The sequence below is a fragment of the Chiloscyllium plagiosum genome, chromosome 21 (assembly GCF_004010195.1).
Source record: "Chiloscyllium plagiosum isolate BGI_BamShark_2017 chromosome 21, ASM401019v2, whole genome shotgun sequence".
NCBI lineage: Eukaryota > Metazoa > Chordata > Chondrichthyes > Orectolobiformes > Hemiscylliidae > Chiloscyllium > Chiloscyllium plagiosum.
In genome coordinates this window covers 56,551,963-56,574,799 of record NC_057730.1, presented here as the reverse complement: position 1 = coordinate 56,574,799, position 22,837 = coordinate 56,551,963, and the positions used below count along the sequence as shown (strand labels likewise).

General features: G+C 40.7%; 1 protein-coding gene across 1 annotated transcript in view; it reads right to left on the bottom strand.

The window, feature by feature from the left end:
• xylt1 (xylosyltransferase I) overlaps positions 1-22,837 on the bottom strand; it is a gene marked incomplete at its 5' end in the record, with an annotated part of 138,267 nt that overhangs the window by 22,297 nt on the left and 93,133 nt on the right. Inside the window, 3 exons of the mRNA XM_043711099.1 lie at positions 3,859-4,121; positions 5,181-5,357; positions 10,716-10,932. Of these exons, the coding sequence (XP_043567034.1) occupies positions 3,859-4,121; positions 5,181-5,357; positions 10,716-10,932 (657 nt within the window). The remainder of the gene's footprint in view (positions 1-3,858; positions 4,122-5,180; positions 5,358-10,715; positions 10,933-22,837) is intronic.

Below are 22,837 nucleotides of genomic sequence, written 5' to 3'. Positions count from 1 at the left end.
CCCTTAGTCAAAGTAAGCCAACGATCCAGTATTGGACTTCTTTGGTCACCTGATATCTATACTGTGGTATTCAAATGATAGGCTTCACTACAGAAAATAAACAAGTGTACTCAGAGTTTACAGAGGTCTCAATAAACCAGCTGGATAACAAACTACATGGTTACAACATTGAGATGTTCTGTCAGTTTGAGATTCGATGAAAAATTGGGGTGCTGCAGAATCATTGTCATTATTATAACTGTGTTTCGAAGGGAGAAGTCATCAAGGTTCCCATTTCCTCACTGCAGGCTGAATTAGATATACAGATGGAAGAGCTCTCAAAGGTAAGTGAAAACTCACCACTTGGAGGCTAATCAGCAAAGTTATAATTTCCACTGCCCTGGAATCTCCATCTTCTCTCCTACAAGACCCTCCCAAAGATCACTCAATCATTCCTATGTTCTGTCCGTGGACAATAATGAAATCTCAGGAAATTAAATACTCAGCACCTCAAATCTAATTGTACTTCCCATCCAGCCTCCAGCCAACCAATCCCTTTCAATTAGCCAAAAATACCTTATGGTTAAAATCTACCCCTTAAATATTATATCTGAGAAAGATGACTTATGGGGTATTTCAAGACTAGGGAGCACATTTTTAAGGTGAGAGGAGAAAAGTTTAAAAAAGACAAGAAGGGAAGTTTTTTTACACAAAGTGTGGTTCATGTGTGGAATGGACTTCCAGAGGAAGTGGTGGATTGTGGGTACAAATACAACGTTTGAAAAACATTTGGGTAAGCACATGGATAGGAAAGGTTTGGAGGGACATGGACCAGGAGCAGGCAGGTGGGACTAGTTTAGTTTGGGATTATATTCAGGGTTGACTAGTTGGACCGAAAGGTCTGTTTCCATACTCTATGACGCTATGAGTCCAAAGTAAACTTTCATGTTCAAAGCCTGCATGCAGAGTAAACATCTCCACTTGGAGTGAACTTGGTGTCAGGCTCGAGATGGATATACCTTAGTATGAGCTGATCTTTGATGTGTAACTCAGGATACACAGTGATGTATAGGCACTGGAGGCAATGTCACATTGGAAACACCACAAAGTGTATCCCTTTCTACCTCTAACCTTTGGTCATGGCTGGGATGTGATTATGCTCATCAACTTGTTCGGTGATAATATGACAAACCTCTGGAACAAGTAGATCTTGATCCTGGATTTTTGAGGTCAGAGGTCGAAATGGTGCCTGCGCAACAACAGCCCTCTCCTTCTGTTTATGCTGACTTTCAGTTTGTAACATTTGTAAACAGGGAGACTAATTTCCAGTAAAAACTGCAAAAATGATGTTTGCGAAACTTCTGGATGCCGAACTCTGACAGTGCTGATGAAACTCAGTGACACCATGACTTTCCCCTGCTTTCAGACAGCCTATCTAAATAGGTAGAGATACACAAGCTGTGCAATGACTGCTTGGGAGTTTGACCAGGTTGGCAGGAATCACTTTATGGGTTTAGGATCACTTTCATATCAGTACAAAGAGTAGCATGAACAGGCAGTTAGAGAATTCCAGGGAATTCAAAAACCCAATTTTCTTTAAACATGTTAATTATGTTATATGGTAGAGAGCTGCTTTGCATAGTTGCTGCAGGATGAACTGCTATTGTACCACATCAAGCATGTAAAATAATGTTACCCAGTGTACAAGCAGCAAGCAGTATAACAAAGCCAGTCAAAGCAATAACTCGCACAGACAGAAATGGCTTGAAAAACTCAGCATCTTGGTTTGGCAGCATCTGTGGCAGAACTCTTAAGGACTTGAAATGTTAACTCTGTATCTCTCTCCTCAAATGCTGTCAGACCTGCTGAGTTTTTCAAGCAGTTCCTATTTGTGTTTCTGATTTCCAACATCCATAGTTATTTGGATTTTTTGAAGCAATAATTAAGCTGTAAGCTTTACTTAGTCTTGGCACGATTGCCTGTGTGTTCAAGATGGTTTACATAAGATAAGAAATAGCAGCAGTTCAGTCACTCCTCTAGAATTTGCTCTGCTAGTCAACAAGGTGGTGGCTGATTTAAGTGTGGTCTTAACATGCCTTCCCTGCCGTACCCTCACAACTCTCAATTCCTTTGTTGATCAGAAACTTGTTTCATCCAGTATTGAAGATATTCAATAAGCTGGCCTCCACTGCTCTGTGGGAACAGAATTCCAAGCACTAATGGTCCTCAGAAGAAATTCCTCAGTATCTCCTGGCTTAAATGAGAGGCCTCTTACTTTGACAGTGTGGCCCCTAGCTCCAGAATCTCCCACAAGAAGCATCTTCTCAGCATCCACCTTCTAATGGCCCCTCAGAAATTGTTATTTCAATTAGATCATCCTTCATTCTTCTAAATTCCAATGAGTATAGATCCAGCCTCTTCAAACTTTCCTCTCAAGACAGATCCTCATCCCTAACTTTCTCTGAACTGCTTCCAATTCAGGTATGTCACTCCTTGAGCAAGACCTGTATGCAGTATTTGAGGTGTAGTATCACCAATATCCTGTACAATTGTAACAATTGCCTACATTGGTATTCCAGAACCTTCCATTCACCTTCTGAATCACTTGCTGAACCTGTACACTAGTTTATGTGATTCATGAACAAGGATACCCAGAGCCTTCTTGTACTGCAGCATTATGCAGTCTCTCTCTCTCTCTCTCTCTATCTCCCTTAAATAAGATGTTGTTCTTCCTGCCAAGGTGAACAATCTCACTTTTCCCTGCGTTATACACCATCTGCCAATTCTTCCCCACTCACTGAACCTATTTATATCCCTTTGCCGACTCTTTGTATCCTACTTACAGGCTTTCCTTCCTATCCTTACATCACCAGCAAATTTGGCTAAAATATTGTTAATCCTTTCATCCAAATCATTAACATAAATCATAAATAGTTAAGGCTCCAGCACTGAGCCCCATGGCACTCCACGATTTAGAGCTGGCCAACCTGAAAATGACAAATTTATCCAATCTCCATTTTGTTCTATTTAGCCAATCCTCTTTGCCTTTTAGTGCGCCAGCTCTGACAGTACATTCTACAATAACCTTACTGAACACCTTTTGGAAATTCAATTACATCAGACCCATTCTGCTTGGTACATCCTCAAAGAGCTTTACTTAAATTGGTTTAATGGGTTCATGCCTTACTGCAGGACTAACACCTCAATCCAGTCCTGAGGGAAATCTGTACTGTTAAAAGCCCATCGGAAAGAATGCACTTTTATGTTGAAGTCTCAATTGGCCCCTCAAACGGGCAAAGAATATTCCATGCAACGATTCAAGAGCAGCAGGGGAGTTCTGATGTCCTGGCCAACGGTTAACTCTCAGTGAGCATTGTAACTTCAATGCACATGGAGTCTGTAATTTAGAAGGTTACAGAACAGGAGCTGAAAGTGGGATTAAATTGACAGGTTAGATTCCTTTTCTCTCATTATTAGCCAGCACAGAACGATGGATTGAATGGCCTCTTTCTATGCCATAATTTTTCTATGATTCTAATAAAGCAGATTATGTTTAATTACATCAATGCATTTTGCTGGGATCACACTGTGCTCAAACTGGTTGCTGTAATTCCCAATGTTATTATAGTGACTACATTTCAAAGGTAATTCATTGGCTGAGATGTACATTATGAAAGGTGCAATATTAGCAGTAATGTAATGCATATATTGCATTATGGGAATAGAATCATACTTCTGAGGGAGAAACCCTACCAAAATTCTTCAAATTCCCTTTCAATCAGCAAAATTATTTCACTCGCCTCATTTTCACAATGGTGTGCATACCATAACAGCAGCAATGCCACAATTTTCACAAGTTATATGCAGTTTCTCTCTCACCTGCACTTATTCTCCTCTTTGGAATGCCAGGAAGACTCTGCTCTTTTGAGACCAAGGCGGGTGAACGAGTGATACATGGTCAAGTATGTGTCGCTGATGCTATGGATGCCATCCGGCTCATCATATACATTTTCCCAGTACGCCTTCAGGGCTGTCGTGCCAGCTGGGTAGTTCCCAAACAGATAGGAGTCCAGCTGACCAATGATCTCTTGGTTAACTGCAGCCTCAAACTTCCGAGCAAAAAACGTTGGCCTCGCCGTTTGCTGTGTGGATTGAAAGAGAGTATTATTTTCATTTCCGATCTATCAACAATGGTGATGGTTTTAGCCATGTCCCTGAAGGATATCTACCCACCATCTACCAATCCACCACTTCAAACCCTCACTCCTTCCACAGCGATGTACAGAGGCAGAAGTCTGCACCATCTACAAGACACACTGCAGTAATTCAACCAGGCTCCTTAGATAGCATCTTCCTAACATGCAACCTCTTCCACCTCACGAAAAAAGGAGGTTACATGGGAACATCACCCCTTGCAAGTTCTCCTCCAAGCCACTCAGCATCCCTCCTTGGAACTACATCACTGTCCCCTGGGTCAAAATCTTCAAACACCTCCTTCACAGTACCATAGGTGTACCTACACTAGAAAGACTGGAGTGGTTCACAAAGTGGTAGCTCACCGCATTCTTGAAGACAATTCAGTTTTGACAGCGAATACTGCCCTTGCCAGCAATGCTCACATTCCATCTGTTTCCCCCTTCCCCCTCAGCTCATCTTATCGACAAGCCTAATCTCTACTTCTCGAATCCCACACTCACTAAATATTTGATAACTCAACTTTCCTTCTCAGCTTCCCACACCAGGTGACATCAAGTTTTATCCCCTTTCTTTTAACAACGCAGTTCCCACTCTCCAATAATCCTTTCCACCTCACGTGCTTGTGAATATGGTGTTACCTTTATTAGCTTCACCTTCACAGAACCACAGAATTGTTGCAGTGCAGAAAGAAGCCACTCAGCCAAATGTGCCCATTCCCTGGACCAAACTCCTGCCTTTTCCCAATATAATTCTGATCCAAATAATCAACAGATCCTTGTTGGCTCCTACCCTCCAAACACGAAAAATAATCCTGAGATCAGAACTGACAATTAATAATATTGAGAGCTATTCTGGTGAATTCCTTTCTTACACCATGAGAATTCACCAGAACCTCAGCCCTCATGTCTGAACACAAGTTGTTTTTTGTAACAGCAGTATCATTGGCAGTAAGAGTAATGTTAGGACCAGTTGGAGCCATATTTATCAGCAAGTATTGAAGCTACCTGGAAGCGGTGGAAATCTTGTGGCTTGAAGTCATTGGGGGAGCAGCCACACCAGTCCACGATGTGTTTATACTGGCACTTGCAGCCAAGTTTCCGATTCCAGTTGGTAATCCGCAAGTTGTTATCCACCATCGTCTCACAGAGCTGACTATTCTCCAGGACCGTATGGAAGAAGGACTGAATTAGAAAGGTAACAAAATGTTAACATTTAACATCCAGCTGAATGTGAATATCTGACATAACACAAAGCTTCTGTCATGATGCATTCTGCATGTTTCAGACCAGATGAAGTATCTTTAAAAATTAAATAAATCAGAAGCTTTGCAGTTATTTGCCAGTGTTTATGTAATAGGTGGTAAAGGTGACATCTGATAATATAGGTAATCTATCTCCACACTTAACGTTTCTCAAACTCCACACACTCGTTTGAACTTCTCATCTTTACTTACTCTAAGACAATGATATCGGTAGCGAGTCTAATTACTTTGTCCTGCCAGTGCAAAGCCCAAGTAAAAGAGCAATTGATAGAATATGGTCAACAAGAATATTAAGATATCTGGAGAAAACATGGGTAGATGGAGCGAGATTTCAGATTAACCATAATCTTGAATGACAGAGCAGGCATCCCCCTTTCCCCTCTGACTGTAACCTGAATTGGTGATAGACAGCTGTAAAGCCAGTTTGTGATCAATCTCATTCTTATTCAGTTTAATTTAGTTTGGATTATACATATATAAAATATAGCTGATATTCAATCAAATCATATTAGCTGGCTAAAGGTATCAATTTGACCTTTTCATGCAGTTATAATCCATAATCCATGCTCAAACTACATGGTATGTGACCCACTGTAATGTAGCCACTCCCTCCTAAAAATTAAATGAAAGGTCAGTGAATGTGGATTTTTTCCTTGAACAGTTTGATTGAATCCAAACAGTCATATATTTTCATGTGAGTAAGCAAAATGTACCTAATTACCTGTCCCCCTGTGAGCTTTTACTAATCACCCAGAATTCCAGAGCAATATAATTGGTACAAAAAGACAGACTACTGGGAGGAAACAGAAAGCGACTAATGGTAAAAACAACATGTACAGACAGTACATTCAAAAGGAAAAGACAAGCCCAGGAACTCAATATTAAGAGAGCAATACATAAGAACATAAAAACATAAGCAATAGGAGCAGGAGTAGGCCATCTGGGCCATGGAGTCTGTCTGCCATTTAATCAGATCATGATAATCTTTTTGTGGACTTCCACCCACTCAATATAATCCTTAACTCCTTTATTGTTCAAAAATCTCTCTGTCTTTGCCTTAAAAACCTTCAATGAGGAAGCCTCAACTGCTTCACTGGGCAGGGAATACCATGGATTCATAACCCTTTGGGTGAAGAAGTTCCTCCTCAACTCCTGCTCCTCGTTATTTTGAGGCTATGCCCCGAGTTGTAGTTTCACCCACCAGTGGAAACAATTCCCTGCTTCTCTCTTATCTATATCCTTCATAATTTTATATGTTCCTATAAGATCCCCCCTCATTCTTCTAAATTCCAACGAGTATAGACCCCGTATACTAAATGTGTCCTCATAAGCTAACCTTCTCAATTCCAGAACTAAAGTAGTGAGCCTCCTCTGTACTATCCAGTATAACTCTATGACACTCAGTAATGCATAAGTTGCTATCCACCATCATCTCAAAGAGGCAGTGTCTTCTCGGATTACACCCTTGGAGCTCTGCGAGACATTCATATTAACGCCAACCAGAGAAACATGTCTGTTTTTGTTGATACAGTCAGAGATGACCTACTATGAATGGTTGGTTCATTTCCAACATGAACAGATTGCCTGTGAAAACAGACCTTGCTGAGCCAATGTACCCTCTGTGCTGCACGCTCACTCAGGGGATTTGCGTAAGCTGATCAATATGCGATACATTGATTTGCAGTTTCCATTGGCCAAACTGCACACACACTTTGGAGGTGTGTGCAGCAGCAAGAAAAATGAGAAGGAATGTCGTTCATAGGTGCAAATGGATGGTTTATTTTGATTGACATGTTTAAAAGTTTTTTTTGAACTCTCTCTTTCAATGCTGCATGTTTATTCAGACAAGATCAAATGATGTAAAATGAGATACACGTCTGTTACTGTACGAGAAGGGTTCCATCTGACATTTTTATAAAAGCAAGGATTGTAAGGGCAACAGATGTATTTAAGATTTCAAAATGGGTTATTTTGTTAAGTGTGTGTCAAGACTGGCTATTGATTTTCTATGACTCACTGTTCTGTACTGTGTTCTTGGTGAATAGGCATGGAAATTGCAGGGGTCCATGGAAAAAAGGAGGCCATAGAAGGTGAATGAGAGGCAAGGGCGAGAGGACTAAGCATAACTTTTAACACAATTGGTTCAAAGACCTTGTAATCAGATCGCTTTGGCACTGTTTCCAAAGGCTGCCTGCCAATTGCCACTCGAGATGGTAAGCCTGACTTCTCCCTCCCTGAAGGGAAGTACAGCAGAAGGCAACCTTTTTAAAGGAAGTGGATCTGTCAATTTGGGAAATATCTTTAACTGAGCTTTCCAGTTCGATGTCAAAATCCCAGTTCATGGTAACAAATTAATCAGCATCCGTAGAAATAATTTGCTCTCTAAGGACGCACAGTCTGTGTTTTTGCTGCTATCCAAAGATAATAAACTTTGATGTATTTGAAATCAAGCCTAAAATCCAACAAAATAGTTTTTTTCTGAAAATCAGCACACCTCTTCTTTGACCAGCAGCTTTCTTTGCTTCTATATGAGTGACTTTGACAGAAGATAGAAACTGGAACATTGAGCAGAAACCAGGCTAATTGTCAAAATTACACAGTCACCATGAAACACGTCCCTGGAATTAACAGGCAAGACAGCAGTTTGCTTTACTCCACCTCCCCAGACAGGTACTGCCAGACCAGAAGAGACTTTGACAACTTATCCTGGCCACATCTGCAGATGGCATCACTGCACAGTACCGGGACATGATACATACCTCTGGCAATTGTAAACATGAGTATTATTTTGGGATGGAAATAAAAACAAACTGCTGGTAAGTGTGGGAAGATAAAGAACAAAATTATGTCATCATAACTGAGTATGTCAAAGCTCTGCAGTTCACTAATTAATAAAGGGGTATGTGGAGACATATGTACATCTTTGAGAGAGAGAGAGAGGATTAGCCACGAACATGCTGAATGCCAAAGCAGGCTCTATATACTGACTGACCTACTCCTGTCCCTGACTGACCTACTCCTGTCCCTGACTGACCTACTCCTGTCCCTGACTGACCTACTCCTGAGCCTGACTGGCCCACTCCTGATCCTGACTGGCCCACTCTTGCTTTTCTACCTTTCTATTAGGAATTATGAACTTCTTAAATAGGATATGATCATTTAGAAAACAGATTTTATACTTTCTATACTGGATAAACAGCAAACATAGGACATAGAAAGCTCATATTATACACAAACCACACAAAATGGTTGACCTTTCATGACACTGAATATTTATAATAATGATAATAATTTATAATAATAAAGACTGGAAAGTGAGGTGATACTTTGTTGGTTATATGTTCTTGCTTCACATTTTTTTGCTGAAATCCACAAGAAATTAAGCGACAACAAGAAACTACAGAGATTTCACTGAATGAAGACGGCAATCAGAACTAAATCATTTCTGGATCTATAGTACATAGGAGCAGATAGAGGCCATTCAGCCCATTGAGTTCCATCTGCCAATGAGATCACGGCTGATCTGATAATCCTCAAATCCACTTTGTCACCTTATTCCCATAGCCTTCAAATCTATTACTGATTAAAAATTTGTTCATTTCAGTCTTGAATATATTTAATGTCTCAGCCTTAAACTACCCTCAGTCCTAAAGAATTCCACAGATTCACTTGTGATTCAATTCAGCATTCTGTAAAATGTGTCACTTCATTTCCTATACATGTCTGCAATAAATGTGAGAAAATCAAAAGTAAATCCTAACCAATAAAATATTACCTCACGTTCCAGTCATTGTTATCACTGAGTAAATGTCCAATGTCATGAAGGATCAGCAAGTGTATAGTTAAACAGATGATTCTTTCTCAAAGTGAAATTAGAATCACTGCAACATTACCTGATTATCTTAAAGTCTAAGACAGTAACACATGGCTATTTGTGAATGTCAAGTTCACTGTAGACATTATCCAGATAAACTCAATGCTGATATGAACTATTATCTAATTTGTAATAATAAGTTTCAGGAACATTGACCTGGGTTTTAGCCCAGAGCAGGAAGCTGTGTTGCAATCAGGAAAGTCTGAAGATTTACAGGGATCCTTTCAGATTTTTTTCTGTCAGTTTATTGTCCACAGGCAGCCTGATAGGTAGGTGAGAAGCCTGGGGAACAATCCTGGGGAACCCAGAGGAAAGCATGTCGATGAAGGGGTGAAGAATACAAAGTAATCAATCAATGAGGAGCATAGCTGCTGGTCACAAAGTGAGTGTCGTGCTGGTGGATGGTAGTGAGGGCAAGTAGACATGATGGATATTGGTTTAGTGGGTGGCTGGAGGAAGCCTGGCCCACAGGCAATGCTATAATGATACTTGCACCTTTTCATTTTCTGAGGCCAGGAAACACCAACTGACATGAGTTTGAAAAAAGACAAAGATTGTTGAAATGAAGGAAGGCAGCCTCATGCCATCATTCAGATGGACCTGCGAGCAGATCCAATTAATCATGCTTCATTGCTCCAGGGTTAAATCTACAAGTGGGGGAGTTTGAAGTGGGCTATGGTTCCAGTTTCAAAATTCTAACATACTATTTATCTCTTAGTCCTTGTTTGGGGGAAGTGAAGTAGGGTTAAATTATTTCTTGATTCAGAGGTAAACATCAAAACTCAGTATGAACATACATCTGATTGATGGCTGCCCAGGAATTCTAAACTTTGGGGAAACATTGTGAGGAAACCTGGAAGCCGTTTTACAACATGACAACAATTCACTATTCAGTCGTTTAACTAACTTGGCAACATAACTTTTTTAAAAATGAGAATCAACAGTTCATCATAATATAATACACAGTGATGACAATAGATACTCAGGTCATTTCAAAAATGTGGAGATTTCCGTAGCATTTGCAGTGAATCTGAAAAGACCAGAATATTCTAAAATGGGCTAGTCTTTTTAAACCACAGATTCTAACTCCCCCACATACAATGTTCTTGATAGCTGCAAATCATGTGGTCAAAAGCTGCAGCAATTAAGCAGCACTGGGTCTTATTCTAGTGGAGCAGGCACTGCCTTTGACTTTTCCTTGGCTCTGGACAATGCCTGTTCTGATTCTTAACATGGCTATGATGTCACATGCAATAAACTGTAAATTCAGTCTTTAAATCAAAAATATTCACTTGCTTAAAAGTCCACTGATACCTAATAGCTAAACACAACAATTGTGGTGAGACACAATACATTTTCTTTTTAAAAATATTCACAAAGGAATCTTAGCTTTTTCTTTCCTACCTCAGCAGGCAGCAGGGTGTAGGCATAGAACTGCTTCATGTGGCTCACCAGCTCATCTTCAGAATAGTTCACATATTCCACAAATTTTCTACTGAGGAGGAACCAGTCAGAACCACCATCGACAGTGATACCTTCAGGGATTTTCCTGTCTCCTAGGCGCCACATGTGCGTATCACACTCAAAGAAAATCCTGTCTAAACCCTGCTTCCTTATGAACCTGGAGACAGGATGGAAAAGCAAAATTGAGACATGATATGATGATGCATGAACTGTAGCAGCAATTAGGAAAGCAGCTATAAATAAACTCCTTATTGAAACTGTGACCTGGTGGCATACAGCAGATTAAAACAAGAGAGTTCTGACTTCATGTGTCATTACACTCAGCGATTGCAACAGTTCACAGTTTAAAGCTACCTACTTGAATTCTGCTGTGAATGAAAGCACAATGTAACCAGGAAAAGGGCCATTCATCTCCTTCATTAAACACATCAAGAGATCTGAAAAGACATGTGATCCAAATCTCTCTCCATACTGTCAACCATGACAGGAAATGCATAACAATTCAAGGAATTAATGGAGAAATTCTATAATTTAGACTTCACAGATTATTGCACCACTTGTAATGCAACATCGTAGCATTTTGCCACTTATTTTTTAATGTAGTGTGAACAAAATACATTTGAAGGCTATAGCGAATAACTGTAGTGTTCACACTTCTGCTCAAAAGATCACTGTAGCGAACACGTTTCTCACTGGAATGACTTTATTTAATTTCCAGCTACCTTCCATGACTGAAATCTCTTCCTCTGCTACTTTGGAGATAACATCAATGCAGGATGTCCATCAGGGATTTGATGGGTTTGGATAAGGGGCCCATTCTATACACAAAGAGCCATCCTAATGAGAACAATCTTTCAAAAATAAAGAGCCACAGCTTCCGACAGATCTCATCTATCTCATTATTCCTTGGGATCGGTGACTGTGCCTAGCTCATCAGTTTGTCACCAAGGATTTTAAAGTAAAATTACCTGTTTCATAAAACTTTTCTGAAAGCTAGCTTTAAGAACAGAAGGAGCAGAGTTACAGGAGTAGGCCATTCCTGATGAAGGGCTTTTGCCCGAAATGTCGATTTTCCTGCTCCTTGGATGCTGCCTGACCACCTGTGCTTTTCCAGCACCATTCTAATCTAGAATCTAATTTCCACCATCTGCAGTCCTCACTGTTGCCATTCAGTCTGTCAAACCTACCCCAACATTCACTATTATGATGCCTGATTGAACATTCTAAGGCCTTTTCCCTACTCCATCCCTGCAATCCTGTACACCATTGGTAATTGGAAATATATCAATCTCTACCTTAAACATACTCAGTGACTGAGCTTCCACGACCCTTTGGGGTGGAGAATTCCAAATAGTCCTCCTTATCCCAATTAAGTAGCATCCCCCTGGTTTGGTCTCACAATTAGAGAAAACATTTTACCTGCATCTATCCCATCGAGCCCTTCAAGTATTTTGTAAATTTCAATGAGATAATCTCTCATTCTTCAAAGCTTGAGAAATTTGAAAATATCACATTTGACTCCCTTCTCTAAATCATTGATATATATTAAGAACATAAGGACTAGGAGCAGGAGTAGGCCGTCTGGCCCACCGTTCAATAAGATCATGGCTGATCTTGTCATGGCCTCAGCTTCACTCACCCACCCTCTCACCATAATCCTTAATTCCTTCACTGCTCAAAAATCTATCTAGCTTTGACCTAAGAACAGCTGGGGCACAAGTCATGAGAATGATCTACTTATTTCTAATCCATTTTCTGTCTGTTGGCCAATCATTAATCCATGCCAGGATATTACCTCTGATGCTATGTGCTTTAAACTTCTAACCAGCTTCTTGTGGGGGAATTTATCAAAAGCATTCTGAAAGTCTAAGAATGCTGTGTCTATCAATCTCTTTTATCAATTTTGTTAGTAACATCTTTAAAAGACTCCAAGTTTGACAACACTATTTTCCATTCACAAATCCATTATGCCTATGACCAATCAGATCATGATCAGCCAGATGTTTATTTAATCCTTCCTTTGTAAAAATGCTAACATTTTCCGTATTACTGGTGTAAGGCTAACAAGTTTGTAGTTCCACATTTTCTCTTCCTCCCTTCTTAAATAATGGGGTGACATTTGTTCTAATCCACAGGACTCATTCCAGAATTGATGGAAATTTGGAAGATAATCACCATTGCATCAACTATCTCTAAAGCTACATCCTTCAACACCCTGGGATGTAGAATATCAGGTTGTGGGGATTTATCAGCTTTCAGCTCCATTCATTTTTCCACACAATCTTCTGACTGATGCTAATTTCAGATCCCTACTCCAGCGAGATCTTTCTCAGTGAAAACAACGTAACAATTTAGCTTCTCTGCCATTTCTCAATTCCACATTACAAACACTCCTGCCTCTGCCTGCAATGGAAACACATTTGTTTTAGCTAGATATTTCCTTTACATATATCTTTTGAAGCTTTACAGCCTGTTTTTATGTTTTTATTTGCTAAATTGCACTCATTTCCATTCTCCCTTTCCTTCTCAGTTCCTTGGGCCTCCTTTGTTGTACTGTAAACAACCTCCCAATCCTCAGAATTACAGCTATTTCAGGAAACTTTCATCAACCTTTTCTTTTGACTTTACCTAATCCTGAGCTTCCTTTATCAGTCACGGTTGGCTGACCGTTCATTGAGTTGTTGCATCTTGAAGGACTGTAGAGTCATGTATGCCATGGACTAGTTGCCTGTGTAGAATGAATGTATTGAATGTATTTTCCCAAACCACTTCTACTAATTTGTTCCTCATGTCATCATTTTCCTTTTTCAAATTTAGCAACATTGCTTCACAATGAACATCTCACCAACATCATGAAAAATTCGATATTATGCTCATATATCCTGAAGGATTCTCTTACACTTTGTTCTCTCAACCTGAGCGCCTCCCTTACTGATGTTCTGGTCTCATCACTTATTATCAGGGCAATGCCACCTCCTTTTTCTTCTTCAAAAAAACCAAAGAACTGCAGATGCTGGAAATCAAAAACAAAACCAGAAACTGTTGGATAAACTCAGCAGGTCTGGCAGCATCTGTGGAGAGACAGCAGAATTAATGTTTCAGAAGAAGGTCATTGGACCCAAAATGTTAACTCTGCTTTCTCTCCACAGATGTTGCCATTCCTGCTGAGTTTATCCAACAATTTCTGATTTTGTTCTTTTTCCTTCTTGCCTGTCTTTCCCAAAAAATGAATATCCTTGAACATTCAGCTCCCAGTCCTGGTCACCCTGCAGCAGATTTCTATTATGATAGATCAGACCCCTGTATCTCAAATCCTGTTTTTAGATGCCTGCCTGTTGTAAATGCTGCATATATTCAGGCAGATTTCCCTCAGTTTTGTTTTGTTTTTGGGACATCATTCTGTTTTCGGACCAGACTCAATGCTTGGGTTTGTTTCTTCTGCCTCTCCCTAGCACCTTTTCAACTTCCTGTTACTAACCTTAAATTTTTCTGATTTGGGTTACCCCTCAGATTCTCACCCCCGACAAGCCAATTTAAACCCACCCCAACAGCACTAGCAAATCTCCCCATGAGGATGTTAATCCCAGTCCCATTAAGGTGTAACCCATCAACTGGTACAGGACCCATCTGCCCCTGAACTGGTCCATCTGTCTCAGAAATCTATTATCCTCCATTCTACACTCAGCAACGCATTCCACTATTTCTTTGGTTCAGGGTTAGTTGGTACTCTTGTCTCTAATTCTGAAGTTGTGGGTTGGAATCTGACTCCAGAGAATTTGAAACATAATCCAAGCAATAACTCATTGCAGAACATTGGATTATTTTAGTTGATATTCCACCACAACAAAATTAATATCACATAAGTAAATGGAAGTGGTTGAGTTTGTTGAATTATGTTCTAAATTGGACATACAGTTTATCTGAAGCTGACTACCAAGGAAATACTGCACTAAATGATTGCTGGGATGAAAGGATTGTCCTAATACAACAAATTGAGGAGACTAAGGTTACATGTGATTGCATAAAGACCACGCCTCTGAACTAAACACATTGATCAGGACTTTGGATCCAGTCCTTCAGAGTTCCCTACGCGTCCTCATCCCAAGAACTTCTCACGTAGATGACTTCAACTGCCTTCTGAAGATACACAAAGCCAAAACGCCAGGACGTCCCATCATACCAGGCAAGGGGACCCTGTGTGAGAACCTCTCGGGCTACTTCAAAGGCATCTTGAAACCCATTGTACAGGGAACCCCCAGCTTCTGTCACGACACTACAGATTTCTTAAAGAAACTCAGCACCCATGGACCGGTCGAACCAGGAACATTCCTCGTCACAATGGATGTTTCCGCACTCTACACCAGCATCCCCCACAATGACGGCATCGCGGCAACAGCCTCAGTACTCAACACCAACAACTGCCAATCTCCAAACACCAAACTACAACTCATTCTTTTTATCCTCGACCACAACATTTTCACCTTTGACAACCAGTTCTTCAACCAGACACATGAAACAGCTATGAGGACCAAATTTGCACCTCAATATACCAACAATTTCATACACAGGTTCGAACAAGACTTCTTTTCTGTACAGAACCTCCAAACAACACTATAGACCAGGCAAATTGATGACATTTTCTTCCTCTGCACCCATAGTGAGGAGTCACTGAAACAACTACACAGTGATATCGAGTTTCATCCCACCATCAAACTCACCATGGACTACTGTTAGTATCTGTCTCATTCTTGTTCACATGCGTCTCCATCAAGGATGGGTACCTCAGCACCTCACTCTACCCCAAACCCATGGATAACCTCACGATGCTACACTTCTCCAGCTTCCAACAGAAACATATTAAAACAGCCATCCCCTACAGTAAAGCCGTCCGCAGACACAGGATCTGTTCAGACGAGGAGGAATGTGACGGACACCTGAAAGTGCACAAGGATGCCCTCATAAGAACAGGCTAAAATGCTCAACTCATCGACCGTCAGTTCCAACGTGTTCCAATGAGAAACCGCAATGACCTCCTCAGGAGACAGACAGAGGCTGCAACCGACAGGGTACCCTTCGTTGTCCAGTACTTCCCAGGAGCTGAGAAACTATGCCATGTTCTTCGCAGCCTGCAACACATTATCAATGAGGATGAGCACCTCACCAAGACCTTCCCCACACCTTCACTTCTCGCCTTTAAACAAACACCAAACCTCAAACAGATTATTGTTCGCAGCAAACTATCCAGCCTTCAGGACAACATCAATCACAACAATGCACAACCCTGTCACGGCAACCTCTGCAAGATGTGTCAGAGTGACGGCATGGATACCACCGTTACACATGGGGACACCCCCCACCATGAATGTGGCAGGTACTCATGTGACTCTGCCAACGTTGTCTATCTCACATGCTGCAGGCAAGATGTCCCGAGGCATGGTACATTGTTGAGACTGAGCAGAGGCTACGATGATGGATGAATGGACACCGCGCAACGATCACCAGGCAGTATGTCCCCTCCCAGCCGGGGAACACTTCTGCAGTCTGGGACATTCGGCCTTGTACCCTCAGGTGACCATCCTCCACGGCAGACTTCGAGACAAGAGACATTGCAGAGTGGCTGAGCAGAGGCTGATAGCCAAGTTTGATACCCATGGGGATGGCCTTAACTGGGACCTTTGGTTCATGTCACACTACAGGTGACCCCACTGCACTATACACTCTCTCTTACACAAACACACACACACACTCTCTTACATACTCACACACTCATACACAAGCTCTCTCTCATATGCAAACATATACATGCCCTCACACCCACGCACGCACCCTCTCACAGGTAATTACCCCATCACAGTCACACACATACTTGACCAAGCTTACACACACACATGTTCACACACACTCTATCACGTACACTCACACCCACATGCACACACTCACTCCATCTTTCCTGCACACGTATACATATAGTTTGTGGGGTGAATTTGTATTTGCAGAATTACATTTTATTTGCTGAAAAGCTGCATAAATCCATGCAAGATTCTGTACATGCCACTTTAGAAACTGAACCAGTCTGAATCAACATTGGGACACAGTCAGAGTTTAAGTCACACCTTGAATGCATTGTCTGAGCTGAGATGGCACGTATTGTTAGAAAAGCTATCTTGAGAATGTAACTTAAAAGGAGTTCTGGGATTTATGTATTCAAGAACCAAAACTAGCATATCCCATTCTAAAAGATGAAAGACTTAATCTAAAATGTGTTTAATATATCAATTAGATTAGATTCCCTACAGTGTGGAACAGGCCCTTCGGCCCAACCAGTCCACACCGACCCTCCGAAGAATAATCCACCCAGACCTATTTCCCTTACACTATGGGCAAGTTAGCATGGCCAATTCACCTGACTTGCACATCTTTGGATTGTGGGAGGAAACCGGAGCACCAAGAGAAAACCCACGCAGACACGGGGAGAATGTGCAAACTCCACACAGACGGTTACCCGAGGCTAGAATTGAACCTGGGACCCTGGTGCTGTGAGGCAGCAGTGCTAACCACTGAGCTACCGTGCTGCCCTAAATTTTGTGTCTTGTGGTCTTGTCACCTTGAAAGCTAGTGCTTCCAAATAAACCTATTGGACTATAACCTGGTGTTGTGTGGATTTTTAACTTTGTCCACCCCAGTCCAATACTGGCACATCCAAATTGCAAACAATCTCATGAGAGATAAGTCGTAAAAGTTTTAAGGAGCTTGATTGGTTAGATGCTGGGAGGATTTGTTTTTTGGTTAGAGGGTCTCAAATGAGGAGTCAATACTTTCAGAGTACAAAGAAAATCTAAAGCCCAGGAACAGGCCCTTCAGCCCTCTGAGCCTATGTCGATAAAGGTGAACAATTTAGGTCCAAGGTAAGATGTTCTTCACTTAAATATATGTAAACCTTTGGAAATCTTTTGTGCAGAGAGCTGTGGATGGTCAATCACTGAATATATTCAAGTCAAAGATATTTTTTGGACATTACGAGCACTAAATATAGGGATAATGTGATGAATATGGTTGAGGTGGAAGGTTAGTCATTATCGTCTTAGGGGGCCAAACGGTCTACTCTTGCTCCTATGTTCTCTAATGTTTCTTGCTGCTGCACAAGATCATTGAGTTCCACAGCTGACAGCAACTTTCAGAATTGGAAGTCAATGCACCAACATGGGTATACGTGACATAAGCATGCATACACGTAATGTGAGCGAAACTTTGGAGTAGCTGCGTGGTCCCAAGAGGGAACACTGTCCTGCTCCTCTATGATTTTATGTTCTTAAGATGATATGTTTATGAATCATGCATTTCACCAGCAGAAAACTATTTCTAACCGTTTAACAAGAAGCTCAGCATTAACTTTGACTTTGGTTGCATCCACGCCTTTGTCTTTTATGCAAATTAGTATCACCACTTTGCAGTGCATCCTGGTCATGGAATTTAAATTGCTTTGTGTAGCATAATAAGATTGTTGCCAAGTTATAAATCTTACTAATTAACCAACAAAGGCAAAAGTCAAAGACAGCTTGATCGTGGCTATTACTTTGCTGGCTGGAACATTTCTGTAAAATTGGAAACACAACTAAAGCAATCAAAAACAAAGATCTACAATGAATAGTACAAGTTACTCCACAGGAGGATGAGCAGCATTTCATTACTGGAGCTATGCAGTCAGTGTAAATTCTTTCCAATTGCTTTCTGAGTCAATAGGTTCCTATAATTATTCTAACCCAATCTAAAATGTCTCCTCGAATTGCTTTTATATAATGTGGAAAAATAAGAAAAGAGATTTGTATGTTTTCAGGAGATACCAACCATTTCAGTGTTTAATGAATTTGAACAGTAACATATGTTGAGGTTTCTATCGGAGATATAAAGCCTTGCAAATGCAGTCAGTCTCTGATGTTCAATTACACAAGGGACACATAGCTTTTTATTTGGAATGGCAAGGAAGATCCTTATCCCAAAAGTTGTTTTGAATTGCTAGGATTCAGGAATCGGTTTCAGGCAAATAATTTCTACAATGTGACATTTACAAACCAAACTGAATTGTGCAGAGATAGAGTAAAATGTAAGCAAGTTATTTAATGGAATAAGATTACACTAAAGATAGATATAAATATTGTATTCAATGAAGAAAACCACAAGCAGCCAGTGTAGTAAAGAGATCAATAAGGGCGATGGCAGGCAATCTCAGTAACAATGGTTAAATTAGGAGTCAGAAAATTATTACTGTAAATAGGTCAGATTCAGGTGAGCAACTAAAGCATGACAGTGGTACTAAAATTATTATTTCAGATCGATATTTCTAAATCCTACTGCCAACCACAGGTCGAACCTCAGGTAATAAAATTGTAAACAATTCTGATATAATAAGAAACATTAAGATGAATTAGATTGCTGGTTCAGAGGACATTCACCAAAGAGTGATTAAAGAATGAGAAAACCACAAGCCATTTGCCTAGAACTTTAACAACTCAGCGACCTTTTGAGTTGTTTGAGTTGTTCTGTTTGGTTGGAAGGATGCCCAAAGTAGTTCCAATTTTCTGCAAGGATAACAAATCAGAACTCAAGAACTACTGGCCCAGTTTCAAAGATCAATTGTAGGGTAAGGGACAAGATTGTAAAGGTTACCCTTTATGATCACCTGGATAGGGTAGAAATCATCCGGGACACTCAACAAGGATTTCTGAAGGTAAAACAAGTTTAAGCCTCATATATCAACAGTAAAAGATTCAGAAAGGTAGGAAGAAATGATTCCCTGCTTAAACAACCTGCATCACTTACATTGAAAAAGTGGGACTATTCACTTTGCTGGTAGTGGAGTTTGGAGTGATTTGATATGGGTTTAAAGATGATGTGATCAAAGCATCAGAATTTTCTGAAATAACAATCCTTTGCAATCATGGATGATACAGAATTTAGATTGGTGTTATCGGTCCTACTTTCCTTCTTGCTGTCATATTACGTATCAATGGCCCTAGACATTAATCAATACAATCTTCAGGTCAAACAAAATCAGTGTGCAACCATTACTGCAATCAAGATGCAATTAGTCTCCACCTTAAAGTCCAACATTTTGCCCCCTACTTTACACTTTAATTACAAATTCCCATATTCTCATTCTTAAAGTAAAACAGTCAATGTGAAATTCTGATGTAATGACATTGTTCTGCCGATGATGGCACTATGCTCCCCTGCTATGTCCTCCTTTGTTCTCTTATCTGGGCAGCTTGTTACATGGACCTGATTTTGTTTCTCTTGTGCCAAGTCATGTTATTTTCTTCCTCTTCCACCCCAACAATAGAAGGCCCTACGTTGCCCTGGTCTGTGTGCATGGTCTTGTGTAGGTTGCAGGTCTCCCAACCCCAAAAAAATGCTTTGCATCCTTACAAACTGCAGGATTGTGAAGTCCGGGCATCCAAATGAAATTTCTCGAGACGTGTATTGTAGCACTTCTTTGTGTGCTCCCAGGCTGAAGTAACAAATGCTTGGTTATTATTTTGAAAGCAAGCAACATTTTGTGATTATAATATTATAGCTGTATGAGAACTTGTCAATTTTTAGATTCCCCCACCATAGCCAGGATCAATGGATGAGAATTCTTTGGAGCATTCATTATCATTTCCATGCAGCTACAGTAATTGGATTTAGCTTGTGTATTTAATCAAAGATGAAACAAGATCAGCATCTCCACATAAGATTAAATATTATCCACCTACATGCACACTGATAATATGCTACAATTGGGCAGCCTGAAGAATTCTTTGATAATCCTGTCTGATCAATTTGAATCATGTATTATTCTCTTACACTACACATCAACTCACTGAAATAATCATTCTTTTTTCAAATTTCACTTAGTTTTTGGTGACCCATGTCCTTCTTCATACCTGCGGAATTAAAATTAAATATTAAAAAGCAATAAAGTCTTTAATCCTTTTGTTGACTTTTAAAAAATATAATTCATTCTGGGAGTCTAGAGACTGAAGCAGCAGGAGTTTCCTTAGCAGTTTCTGATTAACATGTCATTTTGTCCATGAAGAATGATTATGTTTACATTATGTAGACATGAATCTTGAGCTGGTACAGGCTATTCGGCCCCTTAAGTCTACTCCTCCATTCAAGATAGTCGCGGCTGATCTGATGATGCCTCACCTACAGATTTGTGCCCACCTCCTGAATTACTCTGCTCTGAGGAAGCATCATATCAGACTCGATATGATTGCTTCCCTCTCCACACATGCTGCCAGACCTTAGCATTTCTCCAGCACTTTGCTTTAGTTCCTGATAACCTTTGACTCTCGTTAGTCGTAAGTTGTGAACAGATGACTATTCTATATCTATAGCTGCTATGGTTCCATTCACCACTGCAAGATATTTAACAAGTTAATCCTGAAAGATGGGGGCAAATGGTGGCTCTTTATTAATGCCATTGGACTAGTTACCTGGACCTATCCGCCTCCTGGCAGCAGAGTGAAAACTTGTATCCCCTTGCACCCCCCCTCCCCCCCCAACCATGATTTGTATCTATGCAAACTAGAAATGTGAGTTGGAGTTAAGTTGGAGAAATTCAATATCTCCTAATGTGCCCCAGGAGTTAAATCCCCACTCTCCACGTTTGCCACCCGAGTAAAGCAATCTGAAAATCCTCAGCAGAAAATTATAACAGAGCTTCAATGTTAAAAAGTTAATATTCAACAGACGTTTCAGCTTTCTATACTGTTGACTGCTAATGTGAAACTGACTCTATGACGTGTTAAAACAAGAGGTATGTGCATATCTTGAGGCATTATCATAGCAGTGCGACAAATCCTTTTATGTAGGTAGATTTGTAGAATATTAGAGCAGAGAATGCCAGCTTGTAAATTCACAGCAGCTTTGATTTTATTTTTCCCAAATCACCTTGAAATGTGCTCTCTTGGCTGCCATGATATGATGTTAGGTACTTGTACTAGTATATTAATGATCTTGCAATCACATAAAACAAGTAGATAGCACAGCCTAATGGAATGAACAGGAAATTAAAACAAGATGGACAGAATCTTTCAGTCCTTGTTATTTCATTGTGTACAATAGATGAGCAAGTCTGCATATTCTTGCTGCTGAATTCATGTAACCGTTTCACGTCCCAACCAAGACTCTCTCCTGGATCAAGTCAGGACGCCACACAGCATAACAAATGTTTCATAACAGGAAACAGATTGTGGGAAATTTACCAATTGTGCCAGGCTGGAGCATATTAACATCTCATCTTCAGTGAAACTTGCCAGTTGGACACACCTAAGGGCTTGCATCAGGTGCCCTTGATACGTCAAAGATGGCTATTGCAGGCAAAGAAAACCAAGTGAACCAATTCCACCAGTGTTAGCAAAATCCCTACACTCACACACCTTTCACCTTTGGAATTTAACAGCAGTCTGCAATTTCAATTCTATTTTCACTTTTGCCAGATTTGCCCACTATTTGTTTGCCACTCTGGGATTGTTTTCCATCCGGGGGACACCTGGCATCTGCGATGTTGAGAAAATGCACAGGGTTCAGAGGCAGCTGGAGAATCTGAGTATGAGACATTTCTGTCAAACTGAATGATGGGACAATTAATACCTGATACTCGTCCTGCTGCACCCACCACTATTCCAAACACTGTACTCACCGCTATTCCAAACACTGTACTCACCGCTATTCCAAACACCGCGCCCACCGCTATTCCAAACACTGTACTCACCGCTATTCCAAACACTGTACTCACCGCTATTCCAAACACCGCGCCCACCGCTATTCCAAACACTGCACTCACCGCTATTCCAAACACTGTACTCACCGCTATTCCAAACACCGCGCCCACCGCTATTCCAAACACCGCACCCACCGCTATTCCAAACACCGCACCCCACCGCTATTCCAAACACCGCGCCCACCGCTATTCCAAACACAGTACTCACCACTATTCCAAACACCGCGCCCACCGCTATTCCAAACACTGCACTCACTGCTATTCCAAACACTGCACTCACCGCTATTCCAAACAC